The sequence below is a fragment of the Aptenodytes patagonicus genome, chromosome 12, assembly GCF_965638725.1.
Source record: "Aptenodytes patagonicus chromosome 12, bAptPat1.pri.cur, whole genome shotgun sequence".
Taxonomy (NCBI): domain Eukaryota; kingdom Metazoa; phylum Chordata; class Aves; order Sphenisciformes; family Spheniscidae; genus Aptenodytes; species Aptenodytes patagonicus.
In genome coordinates this window covers 13,797,816-13,816,271 of record NC_134960.1, presented here as the reverse complement: position 1 = coordinate 13,816,271, position 18,456 = coordinate 13,797,816, and the positions used below count along the sequence as shown (strand labels likewise).

The window sequence follows — 18,456 nt, the reverse complement described above, 5'->3', positions numbered from 1 at the left end:
CTTGAACTCGCTAATGGAGATGGAACAGTTAATTAGGCAAGGGGATTAGCCAAAGTACAATACATCTCCTTTATCAACACAATCCATGCTGTGACACTCATCTTTGCCCTGTACTTATGACCTTCATGTTGTACAGAAGACATTCTTACTGACACTACCCATGGGCAACACCTTCTTCTAATTACCTTCTCTACAAGGAGGATTTCATCATCAGGGTTCCTGCTCTTTGTGCGTTCATATATATATATCGGCTCTCACAGATACACGAATACACATTTAAGCTAAGTGTACAGGAGTAATTAGAGCACAGATTGGCTGTGAAACAGGTCAAGAACCCACGTCTGCCATGAAGATAACAGGCGCCTTTGTGCTCCTCACCCTGGCAGTTCTTTGCTTAGCAAGTGAGTAACCTTTTTTACTTCCTGATATGTTATAGTTCTAATGTTCAAACACTGCAAGCTTCTCAGTCTACTGGGATAGTAAGCAATGGGTGCTGGATATGGGTGGCAGAAAGCAAGTGAAATTTTATGCTTGTGCACTATTTAGCAAGCAATATTGCACCAGCTTTACAGTTGCCAACTTGAGCAGATGAAACCTATTCCTTGATGGTGGTGTGAATCAGAGCTACATTCTGCATTGTAACTAAAAAGTGAACTGTAAAGCCTCAGAACTAAAGCAGGTTTTTACCTACTGATTTTTTTCCTCCATCTGAGCAGAGAGCTTGGAGCTGATGAGGTCCTTCTCCTGCCAAACTGAGAAAGCAGGAGACAGTTGATTATGCACGGGCCACATAATATGGCTGTGAATAACCTCTTTATGATGTTAGTTCGCCAGGCTGGAAAGAGCTTTGGGGCGCAGGTTGCTCTATAGTAAAATAAGGAGCTAGGAGTAATTTCCTGAGCCTTCACCTGGTAATTCTTTTTAAACAAAAACTTGCAATAAAAAAAAAAGTAAGATATAGAAAAATAAGTACATTTGGAATAACTGAAAGAGGAGAGTCCAAATCTTCTCTGCTAGTAGTATAGCAGTTCAATAGCATTATGAATGTTAAAGAAGCAAAACAATGAAAATGTTAAAACAAAACCAAAATTATGAAACAAAATAATCTGTTTCCATTTTGAATAGCTCTGAAAAGTTTGCTTTGAAAATTGTCTCAAAATCAAAATTCTTATGAAAAATGTCAATTTCAATGAAATGGCATGCTTTTCATGGAAACTGTTCTTCCAAACAGTGTTTCATTAACTGCAGATAAATGAATAAATATTGCTTTCATACGAATTCCAGCAAATCCCTTCCTTGAACATTCTAGTTTATCTTATCTGCATTAAAACTTTATGGATCAATACTTTTTGAGCCACATCTTTTTTGCATTCACTCCCAAATACATAGTGGATACTAAAAGGTTACCAGAGGAAAAATAACATCTTAATGTTTTTGTGGAAGTGGGTTAAATATGATCCAATTCCAGAAAATGAAAACTCAGTCAAACTTATGGTGACATAGACTGAAACTTGACATGGAACATTATTTATGCTAGTTTTCTTTACCTTGGACAACTTTATTTGATGAGAAGATGTAAGTAGCTCCATGAAAGGAAGTTTCAGTGGAAAGCTTAATGGCTTTAAAGATCAAAAAAAGCTACATTTAGTCAGAAAGACAAGTGCTAGAGCTGTATTGCCTTTTAGATCATAATGCATTTTCTTCCTGCTCCTTCTGTACAGAAGCCTCTGCCTGATAACTTTTATCCTTTGGAAGCCACAGAATGACGATTACAGGACAGGAGAAGAACAAAATACATTCCTAAAGAAAGTAGCAAATGTGTCACCATAATGGAGACATGCCAATGTTACTTGATTACTTTCTGGGAGGTGTAATTACCATTGTTTTGAAGGAGCTTTTTGAAGCCCCACCTGAGAACAGGGCTCCATTATACTAGATGCCATGTGTATACAAAATAGGAGCCAATCCTTCTGCTAAATAGTTTAGAATCCATACTGACTGGCAAAGGAAAACACTTTTTAAAGTGGTATTATGATCCAAATTGCATTATCATCATTATATATATTTAGTATTATATTTACCTCTGACAACAAAGGCTGTTCTAGTTGCTGACACAGATTTCTAAGGTAAACAATACAGTAAGGTCTACTTGTTTAATAGGTCCTGAAACCTGTATCTTATTAAACACGGAAAAATTATGTCAGTATTCATTTTCAAGGAGGTAAGAGACGTGGTGTTGCTGGAAGGGCTGTTACTAATGAAACCATCCCAGTTGCAAACTGAATATTCAACAGTGTTTTTTTATTTTATCTTTTGTGATTCTGTTTATATTGCAGATGCTGCCAAAGAGAATGAGGTGAGTAATTTTCTCCTTTATTTCTGGATAAAAATATATAGTTTGCAACAACATGAGGCCCATGAGGTAAAAAAAGCATATTAAACATTAATTAAATGCTGCCAAAGTATTTCAGAGAGAAATCCCTGAGTTTGAGATATGTGGTTTCCATACAGTTGCCCTGACAACTTCCAGATGTTTTTACATGTAATGCAGTCTGGGCAAGGCAAGGCCAAATTTTAAGTCAGAGAAATCAAGATTTTTTTAATATTTATCTGGTGATGACACTTTCTTGGTGACCTTCAGATCCTAAATCATGTACCTAGAGATTTTAATTTCTCTCTGACTATGCTGGAGTGTCCATCCTGGGGTCAACCTCTGAAAGAAATGAGGCACCAAGCAATAAAATTCCTTACTCAGGTGAGCAGAGACAAGCCCTTTGGGAGTCCAGTGGACAGTAGCAGGGAGTGGGAATTCACACACACACAGAGCTGGTCCAATACTAAGCACACCATATACAGCCTCTGATGCCTAAAACTACACCAAGACATACATACTTTTCCAGGAAGAGCCTGTTCTGCTCTCCACACCAAACTAAGTATCTTCCCCATTTTACCAGCTGTTACACATATATATATGGGGCAAATTCACCTAGTTTCTAGCTTTTTTATTAGCTGACCCTTGCCCCTCACAAGTTGGTGGTTGACCAGTTTTAAAATGATAAGTTACAAGCTACAGAGATTGCCTCCCATGCCACTGCCTCTGCTGGCTTATGTTGTGGAAACCTGTCAGCTACGTCAGGTCTCTGACCTGCTTTTGCAGTTGGGGCTAGGTGTGCTGCCTCCTGCTTTCCAGCCACAGAGTTTGAAATGTGTGAGCAGCCAGGGCTTTGGAGGAGAGGGACAGGACCAAATGAAGGAAAAACCCAGGTAAACTAACATCCCATATGCTTTTTCTTTTTTATGGGACACTGCATTTAAGCCCATAATACCCAAGAGTGATTGGCTAATGACTCTTTTTGGCAGTGGAGACTTCAGCCTGTGCTGCAGCCATGGCACAGGGGCTGGGCTGCTGAAGGGGCTGACCACACAGAGCTCCTCAATTCACCCACCTGCAGACCCTGGGACTAGCATAAAAGCAATCATATAATCTGCAATAAACTCCAGGGTTTGGCTAAGTAATACTCCTATCTTTCACTAAGAGTTGGAATGAAGGGGAAAAAATCAGGCCATAACAAGAGAACAGCAAGGCTCAGTTCTGTTTTAAATGTATACATTTATAATACATATTTTGGCTAGATCTTCAGAAAGGAAAACCTCTAGTCATAGTGTTCTTCCAAAGACTAATATGCTTCAAATTGTCACTAGACTAGCAGCAAAAAGAGCTGAACAAATTTTAGTTACAACAGCACCTATAAGGACAGGTGATTTCCTAGGCAAGGAAATCCTAGGCTTTTGAGGATAACAAAGCACATCATTAACTAGAATATGTGCACTGCAAAAGGAACTCATTGCTTGTCAAATACCAGGAATAATATTCACTTGACAGGAGGAGATTGAGCTCCAAAACCAGGACAGGAGCACTTTCAGTCATTTCTTGTATTAGTTTGTACTCCCATTTTCATATATAAGTCTGTAATGAATACAGTCCCACTATCAGATGAGGGCCTTTCAACAATTTCTTTTCATGCTAATACTTAAATAGGACTTTACTTAATTCTGCCTGGGCAGATCCTTTCACCAGTGTAAAAAGCGTCAAGAGCTGATACTTGTGCAATAAAGAGACAGAAACCCTTCACATCCTTGAGAACTAATCTCACCTGAATTTACTGATAATTGCAATCAGGTAGAAAAAAATATTAAGCCTCAACTTTTCTGTAGCTGGAAAAGGGGCTGTATTTTTTGCAGTGATGTATTCTTATTCAGACAGACAGCGAAGTCCCTGAAGGTGCTCAAAACCTGACATGGGTAGCATCACACACATCTCTGTCAGAAGGAATGCTTCTTTTTTGAGGCTTAGGCTCAGCTAATATAGATGGTGGAGCCCCATTGACCACGCTGCTCTAGAGCAACTGACAAGCTTGTCCAAAAATTTCATATATTCATTATTTCTGTAGGTGAACGGAGAATGTGAGAAAGATGGATTCAAAGAAAAATGATAATGTATTTGCAGGTAGACTGCAGTGAATACAAGAGGTTAGAGAGAGGAAGACCTATTTACTGCGAAAGACTCTATCAACCTTTTTGTGGCTCTGATGGGAAAACATATAACAACAAATGTTCTTTCTGCAAAGCAGTCCTGTAAGTACAATACTATGTAATTACTCCTGAATAAGCCAAAATCTGAGACTAGCTGAGTTATCTGGTATTTCCATTCCACCTAAGTGCTATCATTTTTTTCAGGGTCACTACTCCTCTGCCTCTTTGCTTAATCTTTATAGACTAATTGCTTCTCCCACCAATAAGGTCCAATTGAGCTAAACAAATGCCCTTGATATTTGTGTGAGCAACTTCCTACTCTAGCAGAAACTGTAGTTTCTCTCTACTAGAGACAGTAGAAGTCAGACAGTACAGAGAAGAGTCCAATGAGCAACACAGGGCTAACAAGGCACCTGGACCCAAATCAGGTCATATAAGAATTCAAAAATGGTACTGGAAATATCTTGCTTTTTATGGATAAAATACATACTTTTTAAAAGAAAATTGTTTACAGATCAGTGCCTTCTTGTCTACTACAAATGTTTATAGTGTCTGTTAGCAAGTTGTTGGCTGAGGACTTCAGAGAGATTTTAGTTTATAATGTTAAGCTTACTGTCTGCAATGTCTATGTCCTCCCTTTCCTTTGCAGGAAAAGTAGAGGTACCTTACGCATGAAGCAAGCAGGGGCATGCTGAATGAATTCTGCGTGACAGAGAAGAGTGCTGAGAACAGCTTTACACTGCCTTATCACAATCTCTTAATTTAATTTCATTCATCCTGCCTGTTCTGATGATGGTGAACAAAGCACAAAGTAGGCTTTTCAGTTGTGCTCTGTCATTTGTGGCTTCTCTTTTGCTCCCCGCAAAGCATTTCTTTGGGACTCTCAGAAGCATTCCTGTTTCTGTAGCAGTTGGTTTTCACATGAGCCCTTCATTATATATTTGTCTCCACAGTTAAAGTTCAAATCTTCTGCCAATGCCACCTGATTTTAGTGGCCACAACTCAGTGCAGGCATTGCCTCTGCTTTCCTTGTTGGTGAAGTGTTTTCTTTCATCTACCCAGAAACTTCTGCAGATACTTCTTTTCAAAGGCTTCAGCTTTCCTAGGCAGTGCTTTGACTCCTCCAGTTTTGTAGCTAAATTTTAAATGCTCATTTTTCTTCTAACTTTGCACAATTCTGATTCATGTATGTTGTTTAGCTACTTAGTTTGCAAGTTTATTAAAATAAACATTGTCGCTCTTTTTGTCCATGGTGACCTTTCTAGAGAATAAGTTTTTGCATCCATTATTCACAAATGAGATATTTCCCAAGGTACAGAAAATAATCACAGAGCAGGAGCTAGGGACAGAGGTAAAAAACCAAAGCCTGGAAGACAAAAGTTGTAACACTGATAATATGCACTAGATGGCCTCATGTTACTGGAATTTACCCTACAATCTGGCTCTTTTTTTCCTTCAAATGAAACAAATCTGGTAAACTGTAAGACTGTATAAGCTTCATAGCAGTGTCTCTGTTAAATCATGTCATTTAAATGTGATCATTAATGATTCTGTTCACTTCTGATAACTTGGCTGGTTTCAGACCTGAAGAAATTTCTGTTCTGCTGTTGCATCCTTATTATCTTCATTATTAAGCTAGTTTATGTCTTTTACACTTGAATAGTCAGTCAAGGGAATAAATTTTCCCAGAATTAAAACCTATGAATGACTGACTTTACTGGGCTTACACATGAAGAAAATTTTGGAACTGGAATGTGGGTATCATTTCTGATCATTTCTGTCTCGTACTCTAGTTGGGCTGGAGTAAGACTCATACTTCAAAAAAATGGAAAATGAGGGAAGAAGCTCATGTCCTTGCCTTTGAAGGCAAGACACCAAAAAGCCTAGCCATTCCACTGCTGGCTGAATGTCACTGTAGCATCAGGCAGACTGCATTCTGTAACAGAAGGATCAAGAGGATTTGTTGGTCCACAGTGTTAGTATGCGAGTGTTAGCACGCGCTCTTTCTCCTGACAGAGCTGGGAACATCACCCTCATTCCCTGTAGAGGAGAAGAGGCTGTTGGACTTTATGTGATGCTGATTAACAACCAAAGAGAGAATCTTTCACAGGCTACTTTACCAAGGAATTAAACAGTGCCAGGACACAGCTGTGAGCACTGGAACTCCATCATCTTTACTTTGAAACTGTTAGCATGGCCCTGGCATGGTCCTGTCTTGGATCAAAATTCCACCCAACAGTTCTCAGGCACATCTTGGGAGGCTAGGGACCATTCCCAAATAGGAAACTGGATGAAGGCACCCTGTTTTGGAAGCTAAAATAATTTCATAGCAGAGATGTGACTAGACTCAACTAGCTGGCCTCTGAATGACAGAGGCTCTGTTTAATTTGCTAGTACACACTGATGTAACCCTAGTCTCTAGTTTGATTTATAACGTGAGCTGGCTGAACTATTTTTAAGCTAATTGCCTATTACACTCAGTACATCTGGAACATCTGGAAGAATTATAAAGCCGAAAACAACAAAAAATGAAAGGAAAAACTGAGGATTAATGAAATGCTAGATTAAGTATGTAAATGGAGTGCTATCTTCCAACGAAGCAAACACCATAAAAAGTAAATACTCTGCATTTCTATGTCAAATAATAGTAAATAATGAGTGTATTTAACAAGGGACTTCTTTTTCCTGACGGTACAGTTCCCTAATGCATTGCATTTCTGGGCAAAATAGCAGTAGCTACTGAATATTATGTAAATCTTGGCCAGATGGATTTCTTAACATTATTATATGCTGTTCCCAGTCACTGGTGTGTCCCATAAAACCACAGGTAGCAGAACAGGAGCCTAGGGACTGTTTTTTGGGATGGAGTGGAGTTTATTCTCCACTGTGGGAGGCTTCAGACTCCTTTCTAAGGGACAGTGGTGCTCTTAGTACGTTAAAAACCTACTCAACACTCCGGATCATTCAAAGGCCACTGAAACTGATGGGAGGCTGCCCGTGACCTTGGCTTTAAACATGTATCAGAAAGGAGAAAATGGGCATATTATTTTCTAGGTGATGCATAAGCAGAAGCTACTCACTTTGATGTTCTAGTGAGGTTATCAGTTTAGAATATCAGTCTTAGCCAAGTGCCAGGATAAAGTTGGAAACTTAAACATTGAGACTAATGAAGATGGATGAAGAGCTTCTGCATAGACTACGGCGCCCTTCTCTTTGTAACTGAAGTCAGGATTAGCATCTTCATTTGTCAAAGGACGGACTACTGCTCTAAATGCCAGATTACAAAAGTATGTGAGGAACATAAAGCTCCTAGAGTGAGGAGTGTGGCCACTCTCTTCATGGTACCTCCCAGACTGTGTTTCTGCTTGGTGTATTTCTCTCAATAAAATCAGACTTTATGTGTGGTGTGGATGGGGAGAAGTGGTGGAGGGGCTTCAGGTGCCATGTTCTCCATGAAACAGAAAAAGCACAGTCCATTAAAGCAAGTTATAGTTCCCTACAATGCCAACTTATCAATGTTATTCCAGAAAAGCTGGCAGAACAAATCTCATCTTTGCACTTTGTTAACAAAGGATTAGTTAATAAAGGCCATTTCCATGAAACCAAATGTTCATTTCATAGTTAGAGAGCCTCAACAGACATTAAGCAGGTTTCTATCACATATATTTCTTTATTTAGTCCCTTCATCATTAGTATTTTCTGATTGTGGGAAGTTTACATTGCTATGAACTATGTTCTCATGGATATGTTTAAAATAATTTTTTCATGAGACTGTCCCAACTGCTGAAGCAAGTTATCAGAATGACACATTTTCAAACGTAATTTACACTCATGGTTGCTTTGGAAAGCAGACCTTCCTTCTACATTAGTGAAGAATGGATGCAACAAATCACAGATGATGAAACTTGGCATGTTCAAGCATTTTCAGATGGTGGCAGTGACAGCACCATGGGCAGATGGGTGAATATCAAGCAGAATCAATGGACAATGTTTTAACGTGAAGATTTTAAACCAGGAAGCTGGAGAGCACTTGTCCATTCCTTCTCCTCATTATCTCCTCAGGCTTACTTTAGTGCACAAACCAGAGCAATATAGTCTTTGCCAATTCCTAAAGACGCATCTGTTAGCTGAAAAAATCTGTAGTGAAATACACATTGACCATACTGCCTTCTTTCTTTTCCCATGATTGCTTAGTGGAGAAGACTCCACGTGTTCAGCTAAGCCACGTACTCAAGAATCCTGCAGGCTGACTGAAACACTAATAAAGGGTTAGGTGCAGATGGCATCTTTTTATCTTCTCTATGAAATAAAAAGGCTGGAAATCCTTGTAATTCTAACACAAACAAAGTCACATGGACTTTTCTAGGGGTTTATATGGTTATCTTCCCACTCTCTTTCAACCCAGGGTGAACTTCTGTGAATAAATGATGGAGAACACTAGAATGGTGACATACATTATGAAAATACTTATGTTATGTAAGCTGACATTGGAGGTTTTTTTCATTTTTCTCTGCCCAAAGATAGGGACATTACATACCATTGAAATATTTTCTAAAAATCTTCGAGAGTCTAGTGAAATTGCCATGTCTTGAAGTTGCAGGTAAGACATCTGACTAGAAAAGCAATGCAATAAAAATCCTCCATTGGGTCACCAGACTATTCAGGTACTTTCAATGCATTTTTTCTTTCTTCTTTAGCTAGACTGCTCACATTAGTACCTCCAGCATTAATTAGATATGTTGCTGGTAAAAAGATAAATTGTAAATCTGTGCTAAGGTAATAAGAAACTGTTGGTTAGAGCCACAAGCGCTCATGACCTCTGGCACAAGACCAGCAAGACTTAAGGGCTGTGTGCATGGACTGGTGGAAAAGGCTAGTCAGATGGCTCTGACTATTATCTTTTGGATTAGGACATGTATAAAGCATGAGAATGTAGGCTGGTACTGAAACTAAAGAAAATCAGTGGCAGCAAAAAATCTGCCAGTATGAAATGTTACTGCTCATCAGCTAGAGTTGTTTCCTGTTAAACGAGATAAGCTGAGAAAGGTAAGGAACCTAGTTCTCTTAGTATCGAATGAGAGGAATTAATGGAGGACATTGGCAGAAAATTCTTCTGTTTATCCGAGGACACAGACTAAAGCCACCACTATCATGAATTCTGTTTATCTGGAAACCAGGTCCCAGCAATTAGGCAGTAGGAATGCAAATGAGCAAGGTAATATTGTAGAAGTTTCTCATAGCCCAAAGGCTTGTGGGTCTGGCCAGTCAACCTAAAAAGATTGTCACAACAGGTCAGCTTACCCTGAATGTGTCTTGACTGACAGAGGTCAAAATGAGAAAACAAAGATCAAATTGAGAAAACAAAGTCAAAGTCTGATGTTTCATCGTGATGTCAGAAAATCCAGCAGACAATTTGGGGATATTTTCTGCCTTCTAGCTTGGCTTGTTATAGCCTGAGTGGATATTCACACCATCTGCTTTAGTCTATAGAGGTATTTAACTGCCTGTGTTTGTGGACCAAACCTAAGATACTAAGTTTCCTATGCAGCCAATGCACATCCACAAGGGTGATTCAGAGCCCTGTAAGTTAGAGGTCTAAAATAGTCTACCACAGACCCCTGCATCTACCACAGACCCCTGGGACTCTAGTTCATTTCTCTTAATTTCTGACATGAAACAGTAGATGAGAGCAGCTGGAGAGCAATACTCTCCAACATGGAGTGCTTGTGCTTTTTATCAGCTCCTGCTAGCATCATGTGCTGGCCCATAGCTGCAGATAACACTGAGAAGCATACCAGATTTTGCCACATACCACAGCAAAGAACATGATTTGCCAATTGCTGTAAATGACATCTGAAGAAAATGTTGAAGCAGCCGGACAATCTGGACAGTCAAGTTTGTGTGATGGAGCAACGACATAGAAATATGGGGAAGGGAAAATGTATGTAGCTTGAGCGAGCTGATGAAACATGCTGAGATCCTGTTTGCTAGAAAATAAAGTAGAAGTAGCCAGATATTGGCATTGAATGGAAAAATAGAACAGATCTCCTTGCACTCATTGAGGATTAGAGTCTTCAAAACTCTGCACTGAAAAAGTACTCATATATCGTTGATGTATCTATTTATATGTGGAGGAGAAGGAAGGGCTTTCACAGTAAGGTCTTACGACATTTTCTTTTTCACTTCTATGACAAGAGGTAATGAAATACAGGCCTGAAAATCAGATGGGTTGGATTCCCGAAAAAGAAAATGCCAGTGCTATAATAAAGCTACTTCACTTGTCCATAAAGCCCTGTATTTTCTGATATTGTTGTTACTGTCATTGTTCTAGCATGTAAGTGCAGTAGGTGAAGAGCACTGGTGCTAGGTCCTCTACGTGCTCAATATAAGAAATGGACCCTGCCCCTAAGACCTTGGAGATTGACCTGGAAAGCAATCTGTTGAGGGGGAACGTAGCCACTTCGATCAAAGCCTCTTATATATCAGACATGTATGGGTGAGCCAGAACCAACATCCAGGTCTCCTGACTCCTACACTAGCAATTACATTCTTAAAGACATCAAGGGCAACATGAAAAATTGCCAGCTGTGCTCTACAGTTGCTATTGCATAAATCATTCTTTTGATCAGACCAGAATCCCATGTCTCTGGATTGAAGATAATACCAGGTGACAGACTGGTGAAGTATAATGGAATATAATTCACATTCAACTGGCTTCATTATGGTGTATCAGTGTCTGGTCAGCCTGGAGAGCTGCATTCTAACCCTGCTTTAAAACCAGTGTGATACTGCTCAGGCTGTTTACACTAAATAGCTCAAAGGTCATCTCATGCTTGTTGAGTGTTTCCAGTTACTACAGTTATTTGGTGTTTCTGAATCTTCTAATACTACTAAGTATTTGGAAAAAAACAGGTCCTCAGTGCCACAACTTAGAGAACGTAAGCAGAAAACATTTTCAACTATTTGATGTTAAGATCATAAGATCTTACTCTGTAAGACTCTGTAACTTGTGGCTGCAAAGAGAACTGGTAAAAAAAAATGTCACCACCAAAATACCAGTGAAGTTCTCAACACTTAGTACTCTTTATTTCAGCCATGTGTCAAGAAGGAGACATCTTAAAATTTTAAATTTTTATTGAATTTGCATTTTCATGGCAATCTCTTGCTTTGGAACATTCTTCAGCTGGCTCCAATATAAAAAAATAGACGGGAGATGATTAAAAGCAAGTCTTGAGCTAAGGGAATGGATAAACAACCAGGATATGGTGCTAAATTAACTCTGATCACACTAGCATTGTAAGCTTAGGAAAAGATAGAAAAAATAATTTTTCGTGCCATATTTGATACCTTTAACAGTAAAGGAGATTGGAACGCTATCCAGTACTTTTGCACAAAACGTGCAGACTCCTACATGCTCTGTTTAAACAGATATGTTGCCCTCTCTCCCCAAAGAGAGGGCATTTAAAAATTACAGTGCAGAACATCAGAGTACCAAAGCAATGTATTTCAGTAATGAGCAACAATCAACACACGTATAGTGCTAATCAAGGAGCAAGAAAAGAAACTGGTGACTGAGGAAAGACAAATTATTTTTTTTAAAGAAAAAATGGTGATAGGATTCTACATATTCACTTACAAGAGAGAGGGTCCTCCTCTGAATTTAACAAGCCACGCGGAGAAAAATATTTATCTGTCATGAAAAACAAAACAAAACAAAAAGTCAATGATTATCGTCAAGAAATGTGAGACAGACAGACTTGCCTAGGAATCTTTCCCACAGAGGCTATTCCAACCATTCTCTGTGGCATGGAGCTCATTATCTCTAGTTTTCTTCTGTTCTGTTTAGGCTTTCATACTTCATCTATCATTATGACAACTCTAATCATTGTCTCACTTTTTTTTCTCCAATTCAACTGAGGCAACCATCAATGTAAACCAAAATAGACTAATACTAAAGTGAACTGAAATGAAATGAACTCCAATATTCTTCAGAGGACATTAATCAAACTTACCATCCTTACTTGTGCTAATGTACCTGATGACTTTTGGTTTTTTGGACTAATGCCTGAACAAATTCCATATATAGATTTTTGGCTGCTTTTTTCTCTTTTCCTCAGTTTCAAATATTACAGATTTCCTTGCAAAAATCATTAAAGAAGCAAAATTTCCTCTCTGTTTTGCAGAAGATAAATAGACCGTAATCCAAACAACTAAAGTCTGATAACAGTTGAGTTCTGGGATTCAGTTCCTTGAGGAATTCGGAAACTGGGGCAGTAACAATCTTCCTTGGGAATCACTCAGAAGGAGGCAAGATCAAATTCAAATAGTAATCCAAACTGTGCATCGATCTGTCCTTGGACAACTCATAAGCATGTAACAAGATTTTCAACTTTTATATTACAGAATATAAACTCTTTGACACTTTGGACAATTGCTAGTAATGCAAAGCTTTGTATGCAAGTTACATACACTGTGAGTTACATGAATTAACTTATCAACTGTCCATAAAGGGATATTTTTCCCATTCTGTGGGACACGAGGTGTGTTAAACTATTGAGACACAAGCAAACACGTAGAGATACACATTTAAAATCTGAAAAACTGAAAAGATCTAAAAAATTTTCTTTCCCTTCTTAATTGGACTTTAAAATTCCAGCACAAGATGGTCACAGGGATCAATAATTATGAAGCTTTCCCCCTGTTAGGCCTAGATATTCTCAGATATAGCAGGAAATTGGAATGCATCAGCTACAAGCATGACAGCTCTAGTATCTCATTCCCAAAGGTTAATGATTCCACAAAGAAGAGCAGCCCCCCTTGACAAAGTATCTCACATAAACCTTACACTAAGTTGGCCAAGCTATGACCATGTGCCTTCAGATGTCCCAGAAGCAGCACCTGAAGGTAGAGGAATGTGGGCACGGGGAAGGCTGTTTTCCCATCCACGCCAGAGGTGCCACCTCCTGGGAGAAGCACAGCACATTTGCAGCTGCTGGCCTCCCACCAGCACACCTCTACCCTTTCTGAGCACAGCTGGAAGGAAGATGATTTCATGTGACACAGAGCATAACAAAAGAATGACAGGTTTGTTTCTGCTGCTGTATCCACTCTTGTGGCTGGTTTCCACTCCTGCAGCGGACAAGCCCATCATTGCAAGGACTGAAGCTGCCGTTACTTCCATAGACTACACTTCAGTGTGACTTTACAGGAGGGCTTGAGGATTTTGATAGGGAAGGACTCACACCCTGCCGAACAGGGGAATGACAAAACAAGGGAGTTTCCTCCCCGTTCCCAATGAACGTTGCATTGTAGCTTGTCATGGCCCCAGCCGTCACCCGTCTCCCACAATGAGCAGGACCCCAGTTTAATTCCAGCTCTGAAGGCCCTCAGTTCCCTATCCCAATCGTAAACTTACCTAACCTGAAGCAGAAGGCTGCAAATTTCTTTCCACCTCTCAACTCCAAACATACATTTAACTATAGCTCCCTTCTGAATTCCATGCTTATCGTAGCTTTCCTGTCTGAGCAGGAAAAAAAATCAGAAGCTCAAGGGAGGACACAGTTTCCTTTGCTCCCTTTGTAAATCTGTGAAATCACAAAACATCACCCCATGCCTGCCTGAAGGAAGAGTGCAGACACTGAGATGCTATACTATTTGATTTTTGTTATATACCTTATTAAGAATTTATTGTATTTCTGGAAGCTGTTTTTATTTTTTAATTCTGACTTGCAGCACAGCCTCTTAGGCCTGTTGTTTTAACAGACTCCGCACCCTCTTAAAGGAGAGAGGTGCATTTGGTGACTGTCAGCAGACCACACCTCTTAATGCCACCGGCACATTCTGCCACAAAGGGCTCCCTGTAATCCTCCCACAAACTGATACCCCTTGTCACTTGTGTGAAATTAAACAGCCAGTAGTTTATATGAATTTCTAAGCAATGCCTCCATGTTTTCAAGCAACCAAAGCATGCTACATGGCTATTCTGAACGTGCTCACTGGGCAGCTGAACTGCCTCTTTCTCACTGGAGGAAATCATAACAGCTTCCATCAGCCAGGTCAACAGAAGACAGCCCTGGGTGGCTTATAGTCAGGAAAACGGCACAGTTCCACTCAGTGCAACCAAAACACCTTGGCAGCAGATGGACTTCCCATTTATGAAACTGTAAATATAATTCAGAAGGGTCCAAGTGCCGCTAGAGGTACTTTCTCCTGTGAATGAACTTACTTCAAGTTCATAGCACCAAATCCGTTTTACAAATGCATGCATCATTTTTTCCATAAATCCTTCCATAATTAAAGAATTAGTGAGAAGTGATTTCATGACTTTGTAAACCTCCATGACTGCCAAGAGCACTATGGATCTGGCAACTTTATACTATTGCAAACAGGTATGTAATTGTCCAAGCTGAGACCACCTTCCCTAAAGGGAAAAAACATGTAGTCCCAGAATCCTCTATATTTAAATTATGTGTCATGGCCAAACCCATGGCCAGTGCAGGTATGAGTTGTAACATCTAGGTATGGATACAGACAGCATGGTAGCATTTCAATGAAACAGGCAGACAACAGCAAGTATTAGCAATAAGAAGTAAATATTTTTACATTATCAGTGCTATGCTAATCCCAAAGTTTTTATAAAATTTTCTTGAGCGTTTTCAGGGTGAAGAGGGGCATGTGCATATCAGAAAATAGAAATCATTCTTTCAAAGTTTAACCTTAAGAGAATATTTCTATGTGCAGAAGACACAAAAATGTGAGGCTAGATATTTAAACTTTGGTGAAAACACTACCGACATGTAAGAGGAACCCTGTATATCAGAATCCCTTTGATTCACTTTTATCAGGTATCAGCTGTGGAGAGAGGAGCAAAATACTAACTGCTGACTCAGTGATGCAGGTGAGACACATTAAGTACCGATTTCTTATAAATACAGAGAGAAAGACTCTTTTTGAAAGAAAATAGTGATATGTTGGGGTTTAGGGTATGCTAAGACATTTTCTTAGAATTATGTTGATGGGGTAGGAGCAGATACAAGAAAAGTGATATACAAATTGTTAATGACGAGTTATAGATACAGTAAATGTGTTGGGTTTAAAGATTTTTCTCAGCTTGAAGTTTCTTTTGGAGGTAGATGGGTATTTAATAAGCTGTTCCCTTAGAAACTTCAAGTTTTGAAATGTTGATGAGTTTTGCTAGCCACTCCATATGTAGGTAGTGCCTAATTTTGTCATCAGTTGGGATGGGGAGCATTCATTGTCTCAGAAGATTAAAGTTTAGAAACATCTCTTTGGGAGACTGGTAAGTATTGAGAGTCTGTGGGTTGTAGACTTTTTTCTTTAAAGCATAAAGGAATGCATTAATTCCCTCAGGTCTCTTATTTTTGATTCAATAATACTTGTGTTACAGAAATAAGATTATGAAACCTCCCCAAAATATAAACTTGTAGTATGTATGTCCAATTACCTTCCACCAGTTCTAAATGAGAGGTCCTAACACCGTGGATAAAAAGAAGCAAAGCTAATACTCTAATATTAGTTTAAGAAACAATAGCCTCTTTACTTTGTAAACTTCTCAGTAGTGCGCTATATGTAATGCAGTGTGCTATTTCATTTCAAATTTGATCAAGACCAGAACAGTATTTTTATTGATGGCTCAGCATCTCTACTTTCTAATTGTTTTGCTTTGGGTTTTAGTTTAGATATCCTCGAGTGCCTCAAACTCTAAACTTTCTCATATGTAGCAGTGGAGAGAGAAAGAAATAGAACCTTCGAAGATCCATGTATAACATAATCTATGTGATAAATTACTGGGTTTCTGTTAAGAAAAAAAAGAGGGTGTTTTTGGTTTCTGCTGTCTATCTTGTAACCACCTAACCATTCATATACTCTGTTTCTACATAAGTTCAAATGACAGTTAAACCGAACTGCCCTGCCCAAATTCCTTAATTCAGTTTAGTCTCTCTTGTGTCCTTTTTGCAATATTCTCTTATTGCCACTAACTGCGTGCCCCCCTGCCTTTGGGGGGGGGGGGGGGGGGGGGCAGGAACAAGCATTGTTAGACTTGAATCCTGCTATTAAATGAACTACTGTTTGCCTTTTGTTTTCTTTTCAGAGGAGGCCTCCCTTGCCTACTTTCCCCATATTTTGGGGTCTAAATTTTCGGATGCTGCTGTTGACGCATCTAAAATCCATGCTGATTGCCAAGAAGAGGGTCTGTCCCTGTTTTGCACAGCTGTTACCAATTGTTCTATGTTCAGCAATAGCATCAGTGGCACCAGTTCCTCTCATTCAGCAACCCAGCTTAAATTCAGTCTATCCTGCATGCGTTCCTGTTGCTGGGTCATTCTTTTCCTGCTGTATGCTGCCTTCTCCTGCTTTTTTTTCTGTACTGAAAAAAATCTTACAGGAATGTAATGTGCTAGGCTGTGGGTAGGTCGTATGAGGTATTAGCCAATAGATGTTCTTGCTGTCTTTGCTGTAGGTAGCAGTGATGATATGAGAAGTTAGCTGAGGGATGAAGAGAAACAAGACTTGGACAGAGCAGTTATTTGATTTTTGTAGTCGTAGTCATGAGAATTTCTTCTAATATGCAAGAGGAAAAGCTAAACAGGAACATTTCCTGAAGGCATTTCACAGTTGGAGTAAATAAGAGTAACATCAGATTAAATGTGAATGCTACTGCATGCATTTGCTCTATGATCCTTCTATGATTTGCTCTATGATACTTACTCTTCACTGGATAAAAAACTGGCTGGACGGCCGGGCCCAGAGAGTTGTGGTGAATGGAGTTAAATCCAGTTGGCAGCCGGTCACGAGCGGTGTTCCCCAGGGAACACGTTTTGGGGCCGGTCTTGTTCAATATCTTTATCAATGATCTGGAAGAGAGGATCGAGTACACCCTCAGTAAGTTTGCAGACAACACCAAGTTGGGCGGGAGTGTTGATCTGCTCGAGGGTAGGAAGGCTCTGCAGAGGGACCTGGACAGGCTGGATCGATGGGCCCAGGCCAACTGTATGAGGTTCAACAAGGCCAAGTGCCGGGTCCTGCACTTTGGCCACAACAACCCCATGCAGCGCTACAGGCTTGGGGAAGAGTGGCTGGAAAGCTACCCGGCAGAAAAGGACCTGGGGGTGTTGGTTGACAGCCGGCTGAACATGAGCCGGCAGCGTGCCCAGGCGGCCAAGAAGGCCAATGGCATCCTGGCCTGTATCAGAAATAGTGTGGCCAGCAGGAGCAGGGAAGCGATCGTGCCCCTGTACTCGGCACTGGTGAGGCCGCACCTCGAATACTGTGTTCAGTTTTGGGCCCCTCACTACAAGAAGGACGTTGAGGTGCTGGAGCGTGTCCAGAGAAGGGCAATGAGGCTGGTGAGGGGTCTGGAGAACAAGTCTTATGAGGAGCGGCTGAGGGAACTGGGGTTGTTTAGCCTGGAGAAGAGGAGGCTGAGGGGAGACCTCATCGCTCTCTACAACTCCCTGAAAGGAGGTTGTAGCGAGGTGGGTGTTGGTCTCTTCTCCCAAGTAACAAGCGATAGGACGAGAGGAAATGGCCTCAAGTTGCGCCAGGGGAGGTTTAGATTGGACGTGAGGAAAAATGTCTTTACTGAAAGAGTGGTGAAACATTGGAACAGGCTGCCCAGGGAAGTGGTGGAGTCCCCATCCCTGGAGGTATTTAAAAGACGTGTAGATGAGGTGCTTAGGGACGTGGCTTAGTGGGCATGGTGTTGGGTCGATGGTTGGACTTGATGATCTTAGAGGTCTTTTCCAACCTTAATGATTCTATGATTCTATGAAAAGAGGTGGTCTCAATGCATCCTGTACATGTGGGTATTCCTAATAGCTTCTCTGTGACTCACTTCGCTCATTCTGCAAAGTCAAATTATAAATTTATTTTGTTGCTTCATATTTCACCACAGAGCATTGT

General features: G+C 40.1%; 1 protein-coding gene across 1 annotated transcript; it reads left to right on the top strand.

Moving 5' to 3' along the window:
* The first annotated feature begins 233 nt into the window (after window positions 1–233).
* On the top strand, window positions 234–5,781 carry LOC143166145 (ovomucoid-like). The gene is made up of 4 exons (XM_076350269.1): window positions 234–401; window positions 2,337–2,356; window positions 4,508–4,635; window positions 5,183–5,781. Exons 1-4 carry the CDS (start codon window positions 347–349, stop codon window positions 5,226–5,228), a joined length of 249 nt encoding a protein of 82 aa, XP_076206384.1. The 5' UTR covers window positions 234–346; the 3' UTR covers window positions 5,229–5,781.
* The last annotated feature ends 12,675 nt before the right edge of the window (window positions 5,782–18,456 follow it).

Excerpts from the sequence above, each read along its gene's own strand:
- LOC143166145 (XM_076350269.1), top strand. The coding sequence starts at position 347 with ATGAAGATAACAGGCGCCTTTGTGCTCCTCACCCTGGCAGTTCTTTGC. Across the intron at positions 402-2,336 it reads GGCAGTTCTTTGCTTAGCAA|ATGCTGCCAAAGAGAATGAG; the intron begins GTGAGTAACCTT and ends TTTATATTGCAG. Across the intron at positions 2,357-4,507 it reads ATGCTGCCAAAGAGAATGAG|GTAGACTGCAGTGAATACAA; the intron begins GTGAGTAATTTT and ends ATGTATTTGCAG.